The sequence below is a fragment of the Dermacentor silvarum genome, chromosome 4 (genome assembly GCF_013339745.2).
Source record: "Dermacentor silvarum isolate Dsil-2018 chromosome 4, BIME_Dsil_1.4, whole genome shotgun sequence".
Classification (NCBI taxonomy): domain Eukaryota; kingdom Metazoa; phylum Arthropoda; class Arachnida; order Ixodida; family Ixodidae; genus Dermacentor; species Dermacentor silvarum.
Window position 1 is genome coordinate 21112375 of NC_051157.2, and position 20742 is coordinate 21133116.

General features: G+C 44.4%; 1 protein-coding gene across 2 annotated transcripts in view; it reads right to left on the minus strand.

Annotated features, from left to right (window-relative positions):
• Positions 1 to 15021: 15021 nt before the first annotated feature.
• The window catches only part of LOC119449602 (scavenger receptor class B member 1), an 88914-nt gene continuing 83193 nt past the window's right edge, over positions 15022 to 20742 (minus strand). For both annotated transcript variants that reach the window (XM_049665330.1, XM_037712815.2), the window contains exons 13-15: positions 20222 to 20273; positions 18525 to 18661; positions 15022 to 16799 (exon numbers count right to left, since the gene is read on the minus strand). In XM_049665330.1, the coding sequence (XP_049521287.1) occupies positions 16598 to 16799; positions 18525 to 18661; positions 20222 to 20273 (391 nt within the window). In that variant the 3' untranslated portion in view covers positions 15022 to 16597. The remainder of the gene's footprint in view (positions 16800 to 18524; positions 18662 to 20221; positions 20274 to 20742) is intronic.

Here is a 20742-nt window from a genome sequence, read left to right on the forward strand (position 1 = left end):
TTTTGTTTTGTCAATCTTATTTTCTTTGTATGTACCATATGTCGCCCTCCCTGCTTGGAGCCCGTGTCCGCAGTATTTAATAAATAAATAAATAAAATAATAAATAAATAAATAAATAAATAAATAAATAAATGAATGAATGAATGAATGAATGAATGAATGAATGAATGAATGAATGAATGAATGAATGAATGAATGAATGAATGAATGAATGAATGAATGAATAACTGCACTGCGATAGGATGTTATACAGGGTGTCCCAGCTATCACGCAGCACGATTTAAAAAAAGAGGAACGGCGTTACGCGAAGCAAACCTAGTGCGTATTGTTTCCAGTGCAGTGGAGTATCCGCCAGTAATTTTTTCATTACTGAGATTTAATTAGGTAATTGTAATTAATTATCTAATTCGAGAAGTACTGCCCTAATTATCAAAGTGTCAATGAGAAAATTGTAGAGCAACATAAAAAACTACCGATACAGCTTTCTGTTGCTCAATACGTGCCACATAAATGTGTTTTTCCGAGTGTGAAAGAAGCCCGCGAATGCACGCAGAATTACCGCGCGACTGGTCGCTCGAGGTACTTTGCGTGTATTCGCGAGCTGTATTAATTAACGAACGAACAGCCTCCAGGACCGACTGACGACGAGCCCACGCATGGATTCACCGGGAAGAGCGGAGTCAACGCTACCGACGGCCCTCATCCATCCACCGACAGCCGCCTGCTACAAGGAGGCCGAGATGATCATGGATAGGGCACTTATCAGAAGGACGGTAAGCCTCGTTTTCGACGATATCGACACGGTATCATATCGACACGGTATGATAGTATCGATATCATTGAGGCCACAACGGCTCAACTGCACCTCATGAGCAGCCGGCTCGAAATGCTTCATGAGAGGCTTTGTTTCCTTGATGGAAAGATTGAAGTGCTCACTTCTGATGACGAAATATATGAAGAATATACCCTTCAGGTAGATTACAGTGATAAACTGGTTACACTGCAGTCTAAAATCAGATTTGCTATTGAGATGACACAGAGTGTAAACAGTGAAGACGTGTCACAGATCTCTGGAAAGGGAATGACCATATTATTACTCTTGTGCCTTGACGTGTTGCAAAACATACAGCTGGTAAAAGATTGTAAGACCGAAGCTGCAAGCCATGGCTTCATTGAAGAAGGTAAACGAAAGAACGGCATAAAGACAGAAATCTTCAATGAAATGGAAGTACCTACTGAAGACAATATTTTCGTGTATAAAACCGGTAGTAACATGGTTAGAAACTTGTACGACGGAACCCAAGACAGCTATCCACTGATGTCATCATCTTGGACTTTGGAGACGCGTCGAAAGCACAAGAACGAACAAGTAACTCTTGTAGCCACAGGGATACCGAAAGAGCCTTCGCACAGTGTGCAAGACATGAGAACGGATCAAATAGCAACATGCGGTTCGACAACGTCTCTGATAAACAGGAGTTCACGAAGACCTCATTTCCACCCAAGAGTCATGGTGCCGTCCAGGAAAGGGAAAACATACTCATTGTATGTGTATGTTGTACACATTTATGTAGCAGGCATTGAGCAACAGAAAGCTGTATCGGTAGTTTTTCATGTTGTTCTAGAATTTTCTCATTGACACTTTGATAATTAGGGCAGTACTTATAGAGTTAGATAATTAATACAATTAGCTAATTAAATCTCAGCAACGAAAAAATCACTGGCGGCTACACCACTGCACTGGAAACAATACGCACTAGGTTTGCTTTGCGCAACGCCGTTTCTATATATTTTTTTAAATCGTGCTGCGTGATAGCTGGGACACCCTGTATGTAGGCTACATAAGAGCCGGCTATACCAATATACAGTTGAGAAACACACACACACACATGTCCCAAGCACACAAACATATTAAGTCTGCAAAAAAAAAAAACATTTTAAACTAGAGAAAAACAAACTAAATATGACTTTCGCAGTGAATAAGGAATGAGGAGTAGAAGAAGAAAGAGAATAAAACGCTGTTGGCGGCGGCTGGAGATAGGGCGTTTTCTCAATTCAGCAGTTCAGCCTTGATAAATAGAATCAACAACGTAAACCATAACAATGTTGTACTTTGCTGAATGTGTCCACTTGTCTATTGAAATCATTCATAGTTAACACACAGGGCATTGTAAACATAACTCTGGTGCCGTTCGGAAAGCAGGCGCTTTTTAGATTCATACCGAAGGCATGTTCCCTCCCCTTTCCAGCAAAGAAAAAAAAAACTTTAAGATCTTTCCTTGCGTTTTTCTCGTGGGGTACAATGCAAGTATCTCATCTGTTGTCACAATGACCTGGCTAACCTTGCGCACTTAGTTGTTAAATGCGTTTGTAGATTTGTGCGCTGTTTCTTCCTGGCTGTGTTAACGGGACCCATTAACTCGCCTACATGTCATCCTTGCCTGCAGTGCCTCTTGATCCTTATTCTCGGAAAGTCAGCATCTGACAGTTTCGCACACAAAACCCCATTAAGCATTCTTTAAATATATCTTATGGTACGATCGAAATGCATTATTTTTGCGTTTTGCATTATATTCCGAATATTAATCGAGTAGTCTTTGCTATTCTATTCGAGATTAACTACACGAACTTGTAGAATATTAAAAAAATAATACAAGGAATAACAAGAATTATTGCAGTCCACAGGGAGAGTTATAAAGACCGTTGCAAGTGGAAACTGCTTAACAATTTTGGTGCAGGGTTCCGCGGTTGCTGTAGCGCAGAGGCAACAGTTGCTGAGAAAACGTATTGAGGAAGCCATTCTGCACAATAGTTTCCAGTCGATAAATGCGGAAGGCTTGCCTTATGTAGCCGCCGAATTTGTTGTCGCTATTTAGGGAAAGGAATTTATTATTTGGTCTATCTCAGAATGTTTGCATTCTTTTAAAATGATGTGTGGTACTTCTTCGACAAACAACACTCTATACTATAGCTTCATGTGGTCAGCTCTTTTTCATTACTGACGTACAGTGTCATGGTGCACCAGATGCTATCACATTTCATTTGGTTGCCATTTACAAGCTTCTCAGTTGACCTGCCATCAAGTTGTAACGAAATCACGTCTTTAATTTAAATAACGTAAAATATTTATTTATTTATTTATTTATTTATTTATTTATTTATTTATTTATTTATTTATTTATTTATTTATTAGCCAGAGGGATCTAACGTGACCATGATTATTCACATTCTTTAGAAATTGAAAATATTTGGTATTTAATTCGATTCGAAACTTTAGCTATTCGAACATCCCAATTAAAAATGCAAGATAATATTAGGCACTACTTCCCCGAGCCCGTATGAAAGCAGTACAGGCTCCCACACAATTAAGTTACCCGTTTAGCTGCGAAAAAAATTAGCGAGACGCCTATTATTCGGCGCATTTGTCTCTCTCACCAACAAGCAGTACCAGGCGAGCATGTGATGACGTCAATGCAGAGATAATACATCAAAGCGTTGAGGGGCGGATCCCAGAGCGAGCGTCCCAAACCGGTGCTTTTTTTTTTTTTTTTTTTTTTTTTTTTTTTTTTTTTTTTTTGTCACAGAGCGATGAGAGGGGAAAAGAGATTATGCGGCGGGACCTCCCCAACTAGGTGCGTGGCGCCGATAGATGAGTCATCTGGCTACGCAACGCGTGACGTAAAGCTGCCGAATTCCCTCTGCAGACCTCTCGGCGGCATTTATTCCCTCGCTACTGCGATCATACGTTCCCTATCGTACAGCCTGCAGCGCCTAGTTGCGCACACCGCGTGTTCTCGCAGAAACGATCCAGCTTCAAGCTGCGACCGCTGGCGCTGTCCGCACATCAAAGTGACTCTAATAAAGTGACAGCCACGAGTCACTCCATGCACTAATTCGGTGCAAACGTGATAAGTGCTCAATGACATCGCTGAGACTCCCTTGTTCCTTCGGGGTTTGTGTTACACGCCAACACGACAGCAGGCTGTCATCATCAGCGATTCTGTCACGTGTCATTACACCGGAAGCCTATAACGACCGACTTGTTTTCCTGCTTTCTTCTGCCTTCCAAGGCAATGAGGAAGGAAATAGATGTGCGCTCATATATAAGTACGGCAAGCTCTTCTGCGGCGGCTTCACACAGGTTTGGCGTAAGCGGGATATGGATATGTATATGATCTCTTGGTAAAAAAAAAAACAACACAAAAAACAGCACTTTCACACCTATCGAAACTGCGCCGGTCCTAGCAAGTTGTAAAAAATGTAGGTCTCAATGAGACAAGCCAGAATTTGTCGCAGAGTAAAGGGTAAATTAACGGTACAGGCGTAATTAGCACCAAAGTAGTCGGAAATAACCACACTGCTGCATAGACAGCACTATGTCCGGGGTCCCTGGCTTCTTGGTCAAAAAGAAAGAAAGGCGTGTCAAGTAAAGAAAACGTCGACGTACATGCGCGCAATAATTAAAAAAAATAGATAACAGAAGCCTGATGAAAAACTCGACACGAGTAAAAGAAATAGAGGGTCCGGAAAAATGTAAGGTGTGACAGTGCAACGAGGAAAATAATGCAGGAACATGAACTTGTGCGACAGTGTATCACCTTTAATACCCCCCCCCCATTTCAGTACATATAAATAAATACATATACTACGTACTTCAACCTCGTCTTCTTTCGCGACGACTTTGATTGACACGCCCTTTTTTATTATTATATGGTATTTAGGAGATGTTGGCGCCTTTAATTGGCGCCGGCTACTCCTTTTCACATAGAGGTATGAAAGAAAAAAAAAAAGAATGAACCTACACACCCTTTTTTTCTTCACATAAATAAGGTCTTGTAGATAGTTCTGAGCGGGTGATGTGTTGGTGTTAGGTTTGTACACTTTTATTGTATGTAGTTTTATCTTCCAACCAGCATCTGGAGTAGTGCGTCAAGCCAGCGGCCAAGCAAACTTCTCAAGTTTCGATTGAGGGCTTCACTACTTCACTTGCTGTGCATCTGTGATCAGGCGTTATGAACAGGCAGAAAACTAAAATTAAATTAAATTGTGGGGTTTTCCGTGCCAAAACCACGATCTGATTATGAGGCACGCCGTAGTGGGGGACTCCGGAAATTAGGACTACCTGGGGTTCTTTAACGTGCACCTAAATCTAAGTACACGGGTGTTTTCGCATTTCGCCCCCATCGAAATGCGGCCGCAGAAAACTGAAAGCAGAGCGCCGCTTTTGCGGAAGAAAAACTTGAACGCCTCAAAATTGTCCTGCCACGTTGACTCGCCACTCCACAAATAAATTTGTCTCCCCCATTACCTTTACCCCGGTGCAGGGTAGCAAACTGGATATCTATCTTTCGGTTAACCTCGCTGCTTTTCGCATCTCATTTATCTCCCTCTCTCCCACGCCCAAACTTTTTTTTTTGTTCTTTCTCGCGTCGCTGTGAAGCTGGCGCAAACTAGTCTTACAACACAGTTAAGTGCGAAGCAGGTATGACACGTTACAATCATTTACTTGCAACTCGGGTAAATGCTTGGCGCTGCTCGGTGATGTCGCTGCAAACTACTCAACGTTGGCACGCTAGTTGGATAGTTGGGAACGATCTGCACATGTAGTGACAGTCGCCCTTTCACTGTTTTCGCAACTCCTGCGTTCGCGTTTTCGAAAACAAAACAGCAACAGCAAGAAAGAGAACACTGGTACACCCTGTCACCAACGATGTCAACCTACGGAACTTGACTTACCCACAAAAACTCTCAAACAATAGATCAGTTTTTTTTTTTTTTTTTTGCTTCTTCCCCCCCCCCCCCCCCCCCCCCCTTCTGGTTTCAGTTGTGTGGGTCACGGTTAACTGGAGAGGCCCAAACAAGGCATTCGAGTAAGCAAACAGCAAATTGTTACTGCAAGTTGCTAACGAAAACCTGCCGCTCGGATATAGCTGCTACCATGTATGGCACCGAACACGGGATGAAGTAATTGAACTTCAGTAGAATTCAGTACGATCAGAGCCACGCAGGGACATCGCAAAGAGCTAATTAATGCATTTGCATTGTATATGACTACGGAAGTATTCGCCGATCTCGAGTGCAACCACTATTCGGTTCTCCAGGAGGAAATACAAGCATCTTTCCTCCTATCACGTACCTTGGCGTCGTGACGCAAATGGCGCTGAGAACAGCGCGTGTAGGGAGGAAAAATGAGGCATGAGAGAACCGGGATGCGCAATAATATTTGTCTCCGTGTGCCTTTGTAGGGGGCAATCGATATGTTTGGCTGCTTTTGAACGCAATCAGACGTAGCGTGATCCATTTGCAGGCGTGATCACGTTACATTTAATCATGATTATATAATTATTAGCAAACCTCATCGTCTTAGATTTCGCGCGCCACGTTCCCTCTTTGCACGTGCATCTTGACTGCTATTGTCTATTGCTTCTGACTCGCAGTATCGCCGATTTCCTATATTCCAGCAGCCTTGTGTTTTCCAGATGAAGGAAAAAACTGATCACAACATAACTTTGAAAAAGTTATAGTGTGAAAGTTAGGTTGGAACTTTTCTTGATAATTTGTAAGAAATCCTATGCAACCTATTTGTTTATTAGGGTGGTGTGCACAAAAACTTTTTTCTCTGCCTTTTTTTGTTTAGCTGCGCCTTATGTGAGCTTTATTTTGTCTTTTGGGCGTGTCGTGCTTTTTCTTGCTTCTCTTTCTCTCGGCAGTCTGTCTATCTCTTTCTCAGGCACGTGTGTGCCTTCTGGCAGCAGTTGCCGCATTTATCCAATGCAGTACTCCTAATTACGCAACTTGTTTTTCTTTTCTTTATGGGGGTTTACCTGGCTAAACCACGATGTGATTATGAGGCACGCCATAGTTAGGGTCTCCGGATTAATTTTGACCGCCTGGGGTTCCTTAACGTGCATCGAAATTTAAGTATACACGGGTGTTATTGCATTTCGCCTCCATCGAAATGCGGCCGCCGTGGCCAGGATTTGATCCCGCGAACTCGCGCTTGCCTAATTACACTAAAACCATCGGTGCAGTCTCGTAAACAAGAAGAAGACAAAATACCGGAACATAGTTTTTGTATCTGTTCCGTTTCGACCTAAGCGCAACCACAAGTATAGTACCGAGACGTACTTTTAAAAACGCTTTGGACAACAGCGTAATGGTTCGCTGTGTGCAAGCTTTCGATTTGCAAGCTGGCAACAGACAACAACTAGATTACGATATGTCACTCGAATATAAGGCATGTTTCATGATCTATAAAACTTAGATACGAGCGCGAAAACCCGAATAGGTAGTCGAAATTCATAGGGCCGAGTTCATCGATTTTACAAGCGACAGTACTTCTCTGTATTGCAGTCAGTTAAAGCTTGTGCTCACGGGACAATCATGTATGCATTTCGGGGCCCTAGGGGACGAAGAAAAAAAAACAGTCTGTTTTTTTTTGTTTTTTTTTTTCAATAACGCATGTTACACGAGTCTAAACTGCAGCTGTTATCGGCCAATCACAACCGCGATCAGGAGAACGTGCGTGCCGCCACGCTTCCAAGCGTTGGCTGCTCAATGTTGAGCACCAAGGCATGCCTCGTTTAGCTTGCACTCTCATCACATGTTATTGTGAAACAAACAGCAGGTGCTATGCCACTCATTGCTCAGAATCTGTCATGTAGCTTTGTCACAAATTTAGTTCTATTTCAAGTCATGTGCGGTCATGCGTATACTGTCGCCGATCATACTTTGCTGCTTTGCAAAACGATCATCAGCGTTTTTGACGGGAAGACGGACCAAGATATGCCTTACTTGCAACGCACTGTTATAGAAAAAAACTTCATGAAGACGATCCCTCCCGCGGGAAAAACAAAGTCTATATGCGTTGGGATGACGTTGCACAGTATATAACTGCGCATTTATTGCTATTCAGCAGAATCGCTTCTGATGAAATATCACATGAACCGAAATTTTCAGCCGCCTACGCGCGAGATTATTGGACAGAGTATACCACAAGGCGTTCTTCTGAGTGCCTAAGCAGATCAGGCGCGAAGCCACCCAATTTTGTCGGGCGCGGTTGTTTAATGAAACGCTAATGTATTTCTGCCTAATGTGCCTCGCTGATCCGGCCATAAATAATAAAGAAGCAACTCAGTGTTGTTAGGGATACAGCGCGGGTCACTCAAGCCTCTAGAGCGCTCGGGCATTGTGCTTCGGCACCAAGAAAGCGATTTGAATATTAAAAAGAATTTGAAATAATTATGTGACACTAAATTTCCCGAGATGCTCATGTCGTATTGTTAGTGCCACAACTTGTTCACGGTACGAATTTTTTGCCCGTCCGTATAGCAAATTTATTGAAAATTATATTGCCACGACAGTTAAGTGTCCAGCAGTATCAGATCGTCGTTGCCTTGCCGGAGATTCACCGCATAGCCAGCTGCACGTACACGCAAATAGCACAGAAGAGGGTACCACACGTTGAGCTCATCAGCTGCTGTCAAGCTTCGCCTTCCTTTTTTTTTTCTGTTTTTCTTTTTCTTTGTGTTCTGCTTTCCAGCAGCGCTGCAGAATGGAGTGATGTTTTCCGTACATACATTCGCCCAACAAACGCCTACCTTTGCGGGCGATCCGGCGGTGAACAGCCAGCACTTTCCCACGTCGCCAAGTAACGGTCAGTTCACGAGGATGAATGGCAGAGCACGTTGAACCCGGTCAGCGGGGCCACAAGTGCGTAGCTTCTACAGTTTGTGCGGTAGTGGCAAGATTCGTCCCGTTCATATGCACTGAGCTACCTTGCGCGCAGTCGGGCAACACGCACTTGCAAGCGGTACACGGCTTTCGGCAACAGCTTTCGGGGACCACCGGCCGGCCAGCTTCGAAGACTGGCGGTAGCACCGAACACAGTCGCTGCGGCGGCGACGAGCAGGACAGCCCGTCCTTTCCGCTTCCCTCCCGAGGGCCTGCTTCCCCGCTCGTCCGTGGGATTCGAACGATTGTCGAGCGGTGCGGACAAAAGAAACGACGCCGGCGGGGCACACGGCAGTTCAAAAGCGCGTTCGAACAGCTTCCAACCACCCCCCTGCACTCCCTCGCCCCACTCCCATCTGTTAAAGGTTCCCCTCTCCACCGCGTGCCTTTCGCGCGCAATGCCCTGGCGTCCCCGCCCGGTCCGCGTGGCGTGATCCGGAGTTGCGCGAACCAGCGGTCGGTCCCGTTCATGATTTGCAGCAGCCGCTGGCTCCCCGAGCTTTTTTTTGAACGAGTTGGGAGGCTTTCTGGCGGTGGGGTCTGGCACGTTGTGCGAGCGGCACCTTGAGACTTATTGCACCCCGCATACCACGGCGTTCAGGATTGGGAAATAACTTGTCGGAGAGGTCCACGCATTAATTACAGCTTTAGACGCACTCAACACTTTAAAAATAAAATATCATGCTTTTATGCATTCTTTCATGGGGACGGCACCTGGTCTTCACTACCGCTACCGCGGTCACTTAATTTGTCGCACCGTGTCATGCCGAACTCACCATCAAATTAATGAGTTGCGAAATAACCGAGGAAACTATTTAGTTGATTTTAAAATTGTTTTATTTGATATGCTTTATATGCTTTCTTTTTTTTTTTTTTCTCGAATGTGCAGCTTGACTGGGCACAGGCCCAGTCAATTCGTTCTTGTTCCGCTTTTTGCCTGTGCCCCTGGACATGTGTATCCGCGATATCAAAAATAACAATTTAATTTTATTACGTAAAACAGGCTGTGCAGATCACCCAAATGTAGATCAAGGAACTCTCGCAACATGTCCAGGACCGAGAAATTTTCGGCAGTCGTCTGAACACTTTAGACAGGCGCCTTTTCTCTGAGCGAAAAGTGTTTGTTCGTGGCCCAACAAAAAAGAGATTAGCTTGTCTCTATGGGACTTTCTCGTAGACATTTAATTGATAAATTTCTTGTGAATAGTAGTTAGGAGCATTTTAAAACGAAGTTTTCATTGCCTACTTACCCGGTTCTCGCGTTGCTGCCCTGCTGCTGTGTGCTGGTTGCTGTCTGGTCGGTCTCTATATCTCGGCGGGTATATTCGTGGATATTCAGGGTGCCTTTCTTTAAGAAGGTCCAAAAATGTTTAAAAATCACCTGTGTCAGATAGCACAATTCTAATCCTTGATCTGAATTACTCGATGAGGCGGCCATTACTTCTACGAGAAATCAATATGTCTAATTAAATAATTGCGTAATTACCATAACTATATTATAACTTATAACATTACTGGTGCAGCCCTGAGAATTCGTTCCATGTGGATACGCCTAGCGAACTCACCGGCTATAATTCGTAGATTAAAATATGTGTCATAAAATAATTAAATAAAAGGTTAGTTAGGGTAATTACGTACATTATTTAGTGAAGCATTTGATTTCTAGTAGAATCGAGTAATCTAGGTCAAAGGTTGGAATTGGGATATCTGCCACTGGCAATATTTAAAAATTTTGAACCTTGTAAAAAAAAAAAAAAAAAACGGTATGTGCGAAGGTTTCAAGAAACCACTCGCGAAGTGACTTATACAGCCCTTGTATGCTGACCAATCTTGCAGATCGATGATGACAACATTAATTATTATATTAACTTCATATATAAACCCTGAACATATAATGTCGGCTACCAGGCATCCCTAAAGCACACCGATCTGTTAATGGAATGCTGAATTATATTTAAATTTAACGGATTCTTGGATTGGCTTTAATTTCCTTGATTTAGCCACTTGAGCATGTTTATATGCCCGTTCTTGGCCAATCTTCCACAATGGACATATGTCCCACTACGATTCCTACATAAAACCTGAACATTTCATGTCGGCTCACAGAAATCTCTGAAGCACATCATTTTGTTCATAGAATGGTCAACTATGTTTCATGGATTCTTTGATTAACTTTTTTTTTTGTCATTCGGTATGCGCCACTGGTAATGTGCCAGTTCTTGGGCAATCCTCCTGAATGTGCGTGTTCCACTGTGACACAAGAGGTACAGAATCCCTCAACGTTGCATGCTTGATACGTGTCCTATACTTGGCTGCGCACACACACCTGTCATCGCCATTCTTCCCTCAACAAGCACCGTGCATCACCTTCGTCCTTGTGGCATCGATGCGTATACGTCACGCAGTATGCAGCCGCCTGAATTGGAGATTGCATTTTGGCATAGCTTGTGAACGATGCAGTGAATTAACATAACAATTAGACAAACTGGGTCTTGGATACGCCTGCATGCGAATTCCAGCATTTTCAGGCAGTTAATATCGTTTTTCTAATGCCATATGTGTAGACTTCTGCAATATTGGGTTCATAGGCGTAATTGCCTGGGGGGGGGGGGGCAAAAGTGTGGGGGGGATATGCCATTTGCCCCCCCCCCCCCCCCGCACTTATAATTTGGACCACCTGGGGTTCTTTAACGTGCACCTAAATCTAAGTACACGGGTGTTTTCGTATTTCGCCCCCATAGAAATGCGGCGGCCGCAGCCGGAATTTGGATCCCGTGACCTTATATTTAGCAGCCCAACACCATAGCCACCTGGCCAAGCAACCACAGCGGCTACGACACTTTGTTTATTTTCAGTGAAAATGAAGCGCGTGTCATAGTGAATATCTAGGCAAACTTCAGAGACAGGGACTAGTTGTGGGAGTGTGAAGCCATCGGCTCCGCCTTCAGCGAGGATAGGTGGGCTGCGCTTTTGGGCAGCTCCGAACTCAACGACCAAACCCTGGCCGTCCAGAGTGCCCGCGATCGGGCCGTCAAGCTCGGCTTGCCGGTCCCTACGTGGGACTAGCCGGGTGGCGCGGGGTGTCCCCTGCGTCTTCTCTGGACCTCAATAAAGTTATTTCACTCACTCACAGGGACTAGTTATGACATTTGCAGTAAATTACACATGCAAGCGATCCGCGGCTTAATGAATGTGTTTTACGAACAAAGGGGGGGGGGGGGGGGGGGGTTGGAGGGAGGACACTTTGGCTAATGTAATGGAGAAGTAACATTGGTAAAAAATATGACAGGTAAAAAAAATTTAAATAGCAGGTGCATAGAAAGTCAGAGGTTGTGTAAAAGCGTGCAGCTTTGCATCGTAGCGTAACTGCAACTAAAGTGTGCTGCAGCTATCTCAGTGAAAACTTGTTCGTCGCCCTGCAAGAACGTTTTTACGCTTTGGTCGTAATTTGACCACCATATGCAAGCGCTCACATGGCGTACTCGAAACCACGCTTGGACTGTAGATTGAAATAGATGCGTCAAAGTGGAAACCAACTTTTGTACGGACTGGTAGCGCCACCTAACGGCAAGTTTGTCAAACGTTGGAACCCTTACGCAGTGTGTGCGAGAGCAATTTCGCGACCACGTTCGTCAACAGATGGCAGCACTTCAACACCGCGCCTTGCAAATACCATGGTCGCCGCGCGATTCAAAAACAACATAAGGTGTCATTTTGTGGAGGCTGCTGTGTCCAGTAGCACTGGAAACGCTGGGCCTTATGTGTGACTTTCTTCGGTGTCTGCAGTTGGATAGATACGTTTACAGTAGGGGCACATGTTCTGTTTTGCAATATAATTGCGAAGCGCATAGGTGCGCTCGTTACGATCCCGAAATATATTTGTTTCCCCTTTCCCACTTTCCGTGTCACGAAAACGCTAAAGTTACCACTGACAGAAAGAGCCTCGGGCAGCGGTAACAGTGGCAAGTAGAAAAGATGGCAAGCACGTAAGCCATAGGCCATGCATATGAACCGTACGGTACCTGCTGGAATAACCCAGACACTCGAGCGGAGGTGGCAGACGGTTACCCCACGGTTGGCGATATTTCCTTCTGTCAATTTGCTTTTGTTTCTCTCTTATATGGATCTTTAATGTTTTTACGACTTGACATACAAGGAAGAATAGGTTACTAAAGTTGGGAAGGGACACCGTAACTGTCATTTACTTTACGCTCCCTCCCAGACAACGCAAAGGCATCCTCAGTACGTCTCTGCGCTGGAATGTCGGCATCAGGACATTCGTACATCCTAAGGATGTCCATCACTATTCCTAAAAGGCTCCTGATCAAGTCAATTTGTCCGTCCCAAGTAGATACTGAGAACATATCAGGTACATAATTGGAGGACCATTTTAAGATGATGTCAGGACGTGTTACAAGGCACTGCTAGCTGTTTGACACTGTAATTAGAGGGCAATTCATTACCTAAAGTAGGTTAATATATCGACGACGAATGCAGCTTGGATGTGAGAACCCATATTGCAGGGCTCCGTCTTGATATTTGTGCACTTTCATGCGCTCTGAAATCTCAGAAATGTTGCGTCTTTGTTTCTTGCCGCCACCGAAAAGCAGTTCGGTATCAAATGAACTACCTCATGTGCAGCACCACCTATGCACTTTGAATAGCATAGCCTTCGAGATCTACTTTTGCTACTTCAAGAGAACCGCCGGTGGAAGCTGCGCTTGGGATGCCACGACCAATAATAACGTAATACTAATAATGTTTAAAACAAAACAGTCTACAAATAAAAGTTTTTTTGCAGTGTGCCATTTGCATTTCGTTTATGGTTATACTCAATTTTTTTCGGGGAAGCGTGAAGCTCCCAAATAAAAGCACCGGGGTGCAACGTCCCGAGAATATCCTGATGAGGATGCTGCTCGGATATGTTGCTCAGTATGTCAAGTTAGGCGATAAGTTCGTTAGTAGACGTTGTGCTTAAAATTTATTGTTGGCATGGTGCTGTGAATGTTCTTAGTACGTCCCATAAAAAGCTAGGACGTTCGGAACCTTCTGGGATGTTGTCTGGACTGTCGCGTCCACGTAACTTTTCACTCAAAGCACAAAAGTAAAATAAGACTGACCTTGGATCAGCAGAGACTGTCATCGGCAGAGCTCCACCGCGCCAACCTTTTAAAATAGTTTTTCCTAAGCAGCAACAAACCATCTTCCCTGTACCTGGTCTCGCTCCAGCATCAGTTCTGAACCTTTGTATCTCATTTTTATTTACTTGCTGGTGCGGCCGTTAAATAAGTAGACATATAGAACGTCGCTAAGCAGCTAGCGCAAGACAGAGGTAATTGGAGATCGCAGGGAGAGGCCTTCGTCCTTCAGTGGACAAAAAAATATGCTCATGATGATGATTATGATAGAACGTAGGTCAGTGTGCCTCTTAGTTACTGTCGCATCTACACGGACGCACCGTTGACCCACAGATATAGGTTGAGTCGCCTTCATGAGCCTTAACACCGTGAAATTCAAGCCACACACTGGATGCGATACAAACACCATATTCGCTGCTACTTAAACTGCATGCCAAAGACGATGTGGTTAAAGCTGTCAGTAACATAACACCAGTCACGAAGATCATGCGAGCCTGCTGAGCTCGATTTCACAGGCTTCATCAGATCAACATCGAAGTTTCCTGGACGTAGGTACACTCGTCAGTAATATGAAAGGAAACACCAAATTTTTTGCAAACGCACGCGTAATAGCTTAACACACATGCCCTGCATAAAAGAGTTCGCTGCTTAAATGAGACTAAATGTTCAACAGGCAAACTAATCATTATGTATCAAGTTGCCACAGTTGAACCCACGCATCAAGAGTTATCGTCGTTAAAAAAAAAGAGTTAGCTGTTCGCTTTCATGTTGCTCAAGACTGTACGTGGTCAGCTCCCCTCTAATTACCTAAGTGACCACCCTTTCTCATTGTCCTTTTTTCATCTGAGGCCTTTTACTCTTCTCTTCACTCAGACCCGCACCTTCACCTTTACTGCGCCAAAATATAAACTTCAACGAGGCACACATAGTCTAATTCCCCTCGTTTCTGTTCACTTCTACCGAATCTTTCTAGAGCGGGGGACGTCTTCCTCGGCAGGCGTCGAACTGTGGCGGCTTTTGCAGTTTTCCTCACTCGGATCCAGCCCTTGACTTCTGCGAGCTGTCCTAAGTGTAAAAGCAGCCGCAGTCACAGTGCGTTGTCCTTGGCGAACGTTTTAATCGAGAAATATAGCTACTAACCACTTAGACATTCATTCAAAATGCCCATATATTTATTAGTGTTACACGAATGCAAAAATACAAAAATGCAACAAATGGCACTGTCGAGTAAACCGCGAGACATTGTAATTGCACAATAATCAGTGTAGCGAGCTTTCATGCAGGCCCGTGAGTCTATCGCTAAAATGAGAAGGTAACCATCCTAGGTGCCAGAGAATGCGGTTTCCTGAACGATGAACCTTCTATAAGTGGCCCTCGTTGGAAGCACGACTCCAGTTTCACTGCAGGCGAACGCAGCGGTAGCGCATTGGCGCTGGCACACTCTGCTAGCGAAGGTGGTGGCCTTCTCGCTTCTGCGACAGACAATGGGCAGCAAGATTTCAGCTTGTGTCTTTCTTTGAGCACAAGTGGTCTGTATTAAAGGAAGCTTGATCGCTATGTTTCAGTGAAATACGATGGAGCACAAGGCACAAAATCATCGGTGGTAAATCGTCGTTTTCATGACCACAAGCGAGCAATTAAATTATATTCACAAACAGAAGTCGCAGAAACCTGCGGGTTTCCGACTGCTGCATTTTCCAAGTCGTCAGGCAGCGTCCTTGCTTTACGATTTGAAGCATCGCAGAGGTAAAGTTTGAATGATATGACTGAAATATGGCAGACAGTAATGTTATTTATGTAACGGGAAAACCTCAGATGACGACTTTTTCGTCAACAGTACAGAAAAATACGTTCTTAAACAGTGCGAGAAGAACACCGGCACTCAAAATAGACGTTTCGCGAGCACAAATGCTAATTGCATAGAAATACCCTATGCATCTGCACAATTACATTATACAGTCACATTATTTGGAGCAGACTGTTAGAATATACATGAGGCGAGAAACAGTTCATTACTCAACGCTTTCAGGTATTTCGGCTTTGTTGATTTGTTACCGACCGTTAAGTTTTGGTAGCCACACTTCTTTTGGCAGTCGGACATCAACGAGCGATGAACCAGCCGTCCAATTATAGCACTCAACTTCGGCACATATCAGCTTCGCGAGATGGCACGCACGCATTGCGCGCAGATGACGCATCCAACACTTACAAGCGCGCACACACACGCACACACACACAAAGACACACACAGAGCGCAGAGTGAGCTAGAAGTTCGTATCGTAGTTCGTGTCCGTATTCGCTGCGCACTTAGCACCGACCGGAAATTTCACAGCACCAAAGCGCGCAGACCGGGTACGTGAGTGCGATGATCACAAGCGTTAAGAACACAGGCACTATGGCAAGGGGTCGAACCGGCGACCCTCAACGACCGCTTTGAGCAAGGCCTACACGATTGCACTTTGTCGCTGCCGATGGTCCCTGCACTGACCGGTTATGACCCTGTATACGATCCGCTGCGTTGTCAGTGCAGCTCAAGAGCTGCACTATACTCCATCCCATGACCTCCTTTATTACACAGGCACGACGCATCGCCTGGGGCGCCTGGTGCTTGTGACGAAAAGCATCGTATACTATTCAGTCACAGGACACAGGAAACGTCACGCTTCAGTATTGTAGATGCTCGTCGAGTTTGAGCGCACTGGTGTCGACCCGTGTGGCCGTAGGCGCTAGACAGCGGTGGATTGCAAGAGCAGGGCGTCGGCCTCGGGCACGTCCTGAGCGAGCGCCGCCGGAACAGCGCCGTTCTTGACAAGGCCGTTGTTGTTGTCTCGGCTGGTGAGGAAGCTGCCGCCGTTGAGGTAGATGGACACCTTGTCCCTGGGAGACTTGGATGGCTCGGAGACGACGCGCCGTCGACTTCGGCGGGACCTGCACAAGCGCGCGCGCGTTACCGTAACGACACTCTTGGAATGTACAAAGGTATTTCCGCTAATTCGTGCCAAGCTTTTAAAAATCCACGTGTGCGTTACGAGAATGAAACACTTTCAGCAACTCAATGTATTTTTACTATGAGCATAGGTAATTAACGATAATTACCAACTACGAAAGTGTTGCTTTAAACGCAAAAGCTACGTTGGAGAAGTTGTAGAGCCTACCGAAAAATATCCCAATAATTTCTTTACGTGATTATAGCTGCTGCGGTTGTAATTTTTGTTGACTGCTAAGAGCACGCGAGCCTAGTCACGCGAGTACCACGTGACTAGGCGTTCACGCGCAGTGACATTAGTGCCCTGAAACCTGCACGCTGACCGAAGGCCAAGGAGACAGTGAGCAATACTAAGTTGGTTTCATTCTCGTGACGCGAACGTGTACTTTTTAAAGGCTTGGCACGAGTTAGCTGAAACACCGTGTACAAAAAAAGAAATGTAATAAGTTGCAGGTTCATTATGGCGGCATCGGAACCAATTGCGGAAACAGCTGCATGCGTGTATGTATGTATAGTATATCATATACTATGTGTCCATTTCTTTCTCAGGATCCTATACCACATTTCACCCAACCCCTCAAAAGCAGAACAGCAAACAAATTTGTTATTGTTAACCTTGTTATGCTTGTTATGTTGACCTTTGTTATGCTTTTCCCTTATTTTGGTGTCTCTCAGCAGAATAAATCTCTCCTTATGTCATGATTTACTCTGTCGGCTTGATATTTTCATACCTTGAAACAAACGTAAGAAATCATACCGCACAGCGTACACTACGGCACACTGTAAAATGTTTGTGACGTACTATAGTTGTTTATCCATGCGCCAGGCATTGACCTTAAAACGGAAATTTAACTCATTCAGCTAAAGCCAAGCTCATCGCTGTTACACACAGCAGACAAAGAGCGCATCCGCTTGCTAACATTACCGCTGACAACCGATTTATAGACTGAGTTCCATGTGCGTGGAGAGCCTAAACTCCTCCATAAACAACTGCGGTGTGTAAATGAACGCGCTTTATTTGTCTGGATCGCTTACCGAGACACGACAAAATTCCGGCACCCATGACGTTATCTGTGCACTGAGTGCCGTCATATAGGTCGTCTTACAAAGCCACCACGGCGACCGAAGGCCAGACGAGAACGGCAACTGGGTTTTGATGATTGTAACGTCGCATCTTAAACGACCATAAAGGAAAATATCTGGCAAAGCCAGATTAGCACGCCTCGCTCTTTAAGTGGCAAGTAGGTCAGTATTTGCCACTTCAGAACATATATAGAAGATAATATATCGTAATAGAATATATCAGAATAAATACTTGCAATATCTCGCCATCTACAGATATAGTAGCGGCACGCAGAAGTGCGCAGCGTGCGAAAATATTACGATGCCGCAGCATCAGGGCACCGAACGCGATTGCTTCTCAAATTTGTTGCCACAAATTTTGGGCTCCCAAGTTGGGGGTGCGGCACTTACACGGGTGCGGCCCTTTCACGAGACTATACGGTACACTGACGAAGTTCGAAATTGAGAGTAACCTATCGTTTAGTCTCATTTAGCTATAGAATTTGTCTTTCGTTTCCCGTCAGATGATTTGCTGTCGCGTGAGCCTTTCAGGTAACGCGTGACTTCTCTTTGCGGTGCTTTCTAAACAGAAGAGTTGTACTCGCCTCAGCAAGGTGATGAAGGAGACCAGCAGCAAGATCATGGAGGCCACCAGAAGAAATATGGCGGTGCACCGAACCAGTATCGGAGCCAGCACCGCCACTCTTATTCTGGTCAGGGTGTGCTCCTGCGCTTCAGCAACCTATGCAACAACAACGGAGCCTCACTTACCCTGTAGTGGCATCAAAATTCACTGAGCCCCGTGACAAAAATCCTCATCCCAATCACTATCATAATCATCATCATCTACATATTTCTCCTTTAAGTCTCCCGCGCACGACGAAGGCCATATGTACTCCCAAATATCTCGAATTGCCCCTGTCCTGTCTCAAGCGAACTCATTAAGTCAGCAGTCTCATTACTTCAGCTAATCCTCTGCCGTTTTCGGCTGCATTTCCCCTAAAGTGGAGCCCATTAGGTGCTAAAAAGAAAAGCAATTCTGGGATTTTACGTGCCATAACCACAATATTATTAGGAGTGCTGACGTAGCGGGGGACTCGGAATATTTTGACCGCCTGGGGTTCTTAAACATGTACCTAAATCCAAGTACACGAGCGTTTTCTATCGAAATGCGGCCGCCGCGGCCGGGATCGAAAGCGCGACCTCGATCCCATTCTTTTCTGCTAGCATGTCGCTGCTTATCTTTTAAGTGAACATTACACCCCACCTAAACTTCCTCTCGGAGGCTCGGAAGCTCCTATCTATAACTAGATGAAAAAAATGACAAATCGTTTTTCTCGGCAAATAGCATTGCTGCATTTAAACGAAAAAGCTCAAATCTAGTGACTGTTGACAGCGAATTCTTGATTTAAGACGTCATTATAAATACTGTTGAAAATTGCACATTTTCAGAAAACGAAACTATAAAGTTTACCACTCTAACTCATCAATCAAAAACGATATCACAATTCTGTAAATTGCGTCTCATAGTTAATCTAAAGTCGACAAATTTGATGTGTTATGCATGGCTCTCAAATACACCGCTAATATACGAGTAGTATTTTTTTTTGCAACACTTTTGTAAACAGCACAACCAATTTACGTAAGGTATAAATTGATATATCAAATTTGTCCACTTTGGATGTTTTGACGGATGCAACTTACGGAACTTGTTTTCTGTTCTTGGTGCAGAGCTTCGAATTTGTAGACGTCGTGTTTCTATTTTCTTTTTTCAAACTTACCAATTTTTGAAAATTCACCAATAAAATTCAGATCCTAAATCGAAATACCACTTACAACAGTCACTATAACTTATTTATCTCTCAAATGCAACAAATTTCACAAAAATCGCCAGATAGGGTTATCTCAGACAAGCAATTCTGCGTTTTACACGTATTTGAATAGACGGCGTCGGAGTTGGGGCCGAGCTAAAGCTTCCTCTCAATGCCAAATATAATCCGCCAGTGGTTGATTCGTAATTTCTACTGCCGTCTTCTCTTCATGTTACATTCAAATACACGCTTTCCACGCTTGTGGAACTCTACATGCCATGAAACAACGTTTATGTGGTAATATAGGCTTAGTCCCCACTGAATTTTACAATGGTCTGAAAGAGCACCGGGCAATATATATATATATATATATATATATATATATATATATTACTTGGAAAACACACTTTTGACGTCATGTGCGCACGCTGCCTCAGACCAATATACAGTGAGCTTTGTTGGTAATAGCATATTTGTTTATATGCACTTACCACTTCTTGCCAAAACAGGGGAAGGACCGTGTAGCCCAGTTCAGAGGAAGACCTTGAAATAAGAAGAAAAGAAGAGAAAGAAACGCGGCTCTATATTGTAACTTTTCTCAAAATAAAACAGAGCAAGAGCTCCTCAGATGCACGAGCAGGCTAAGACTTCAGCTATAGTGCCTATAGAATATTCTAGGCACTATACTTCAGCCTCGCGCTGTTATCTGTTTTAATTTAAACTCGTTCATTTCCTTAGCAGTGTAATTGCACAGTTCTCTAAAATTTGCTTGCATCGATTTGGCAGCACAAATAGCTGCAGATTAGGCAACCTTGTTGACTGCGCGATTCATCGTAAGATCGAGCGCGTTGGCGCTCAATCTTACGTCCAGTACGACGAAATAGTTTCCCAGCAGTAATACATAAAAAGTAGTCCTTAACAAATAATTTCAGTTTCGCAGACTATTGAACCTGGCGTGATCGACAGCAGGGCCGCGGTATTTTGTAGTGATACCTTATGGCTTATTCTATAC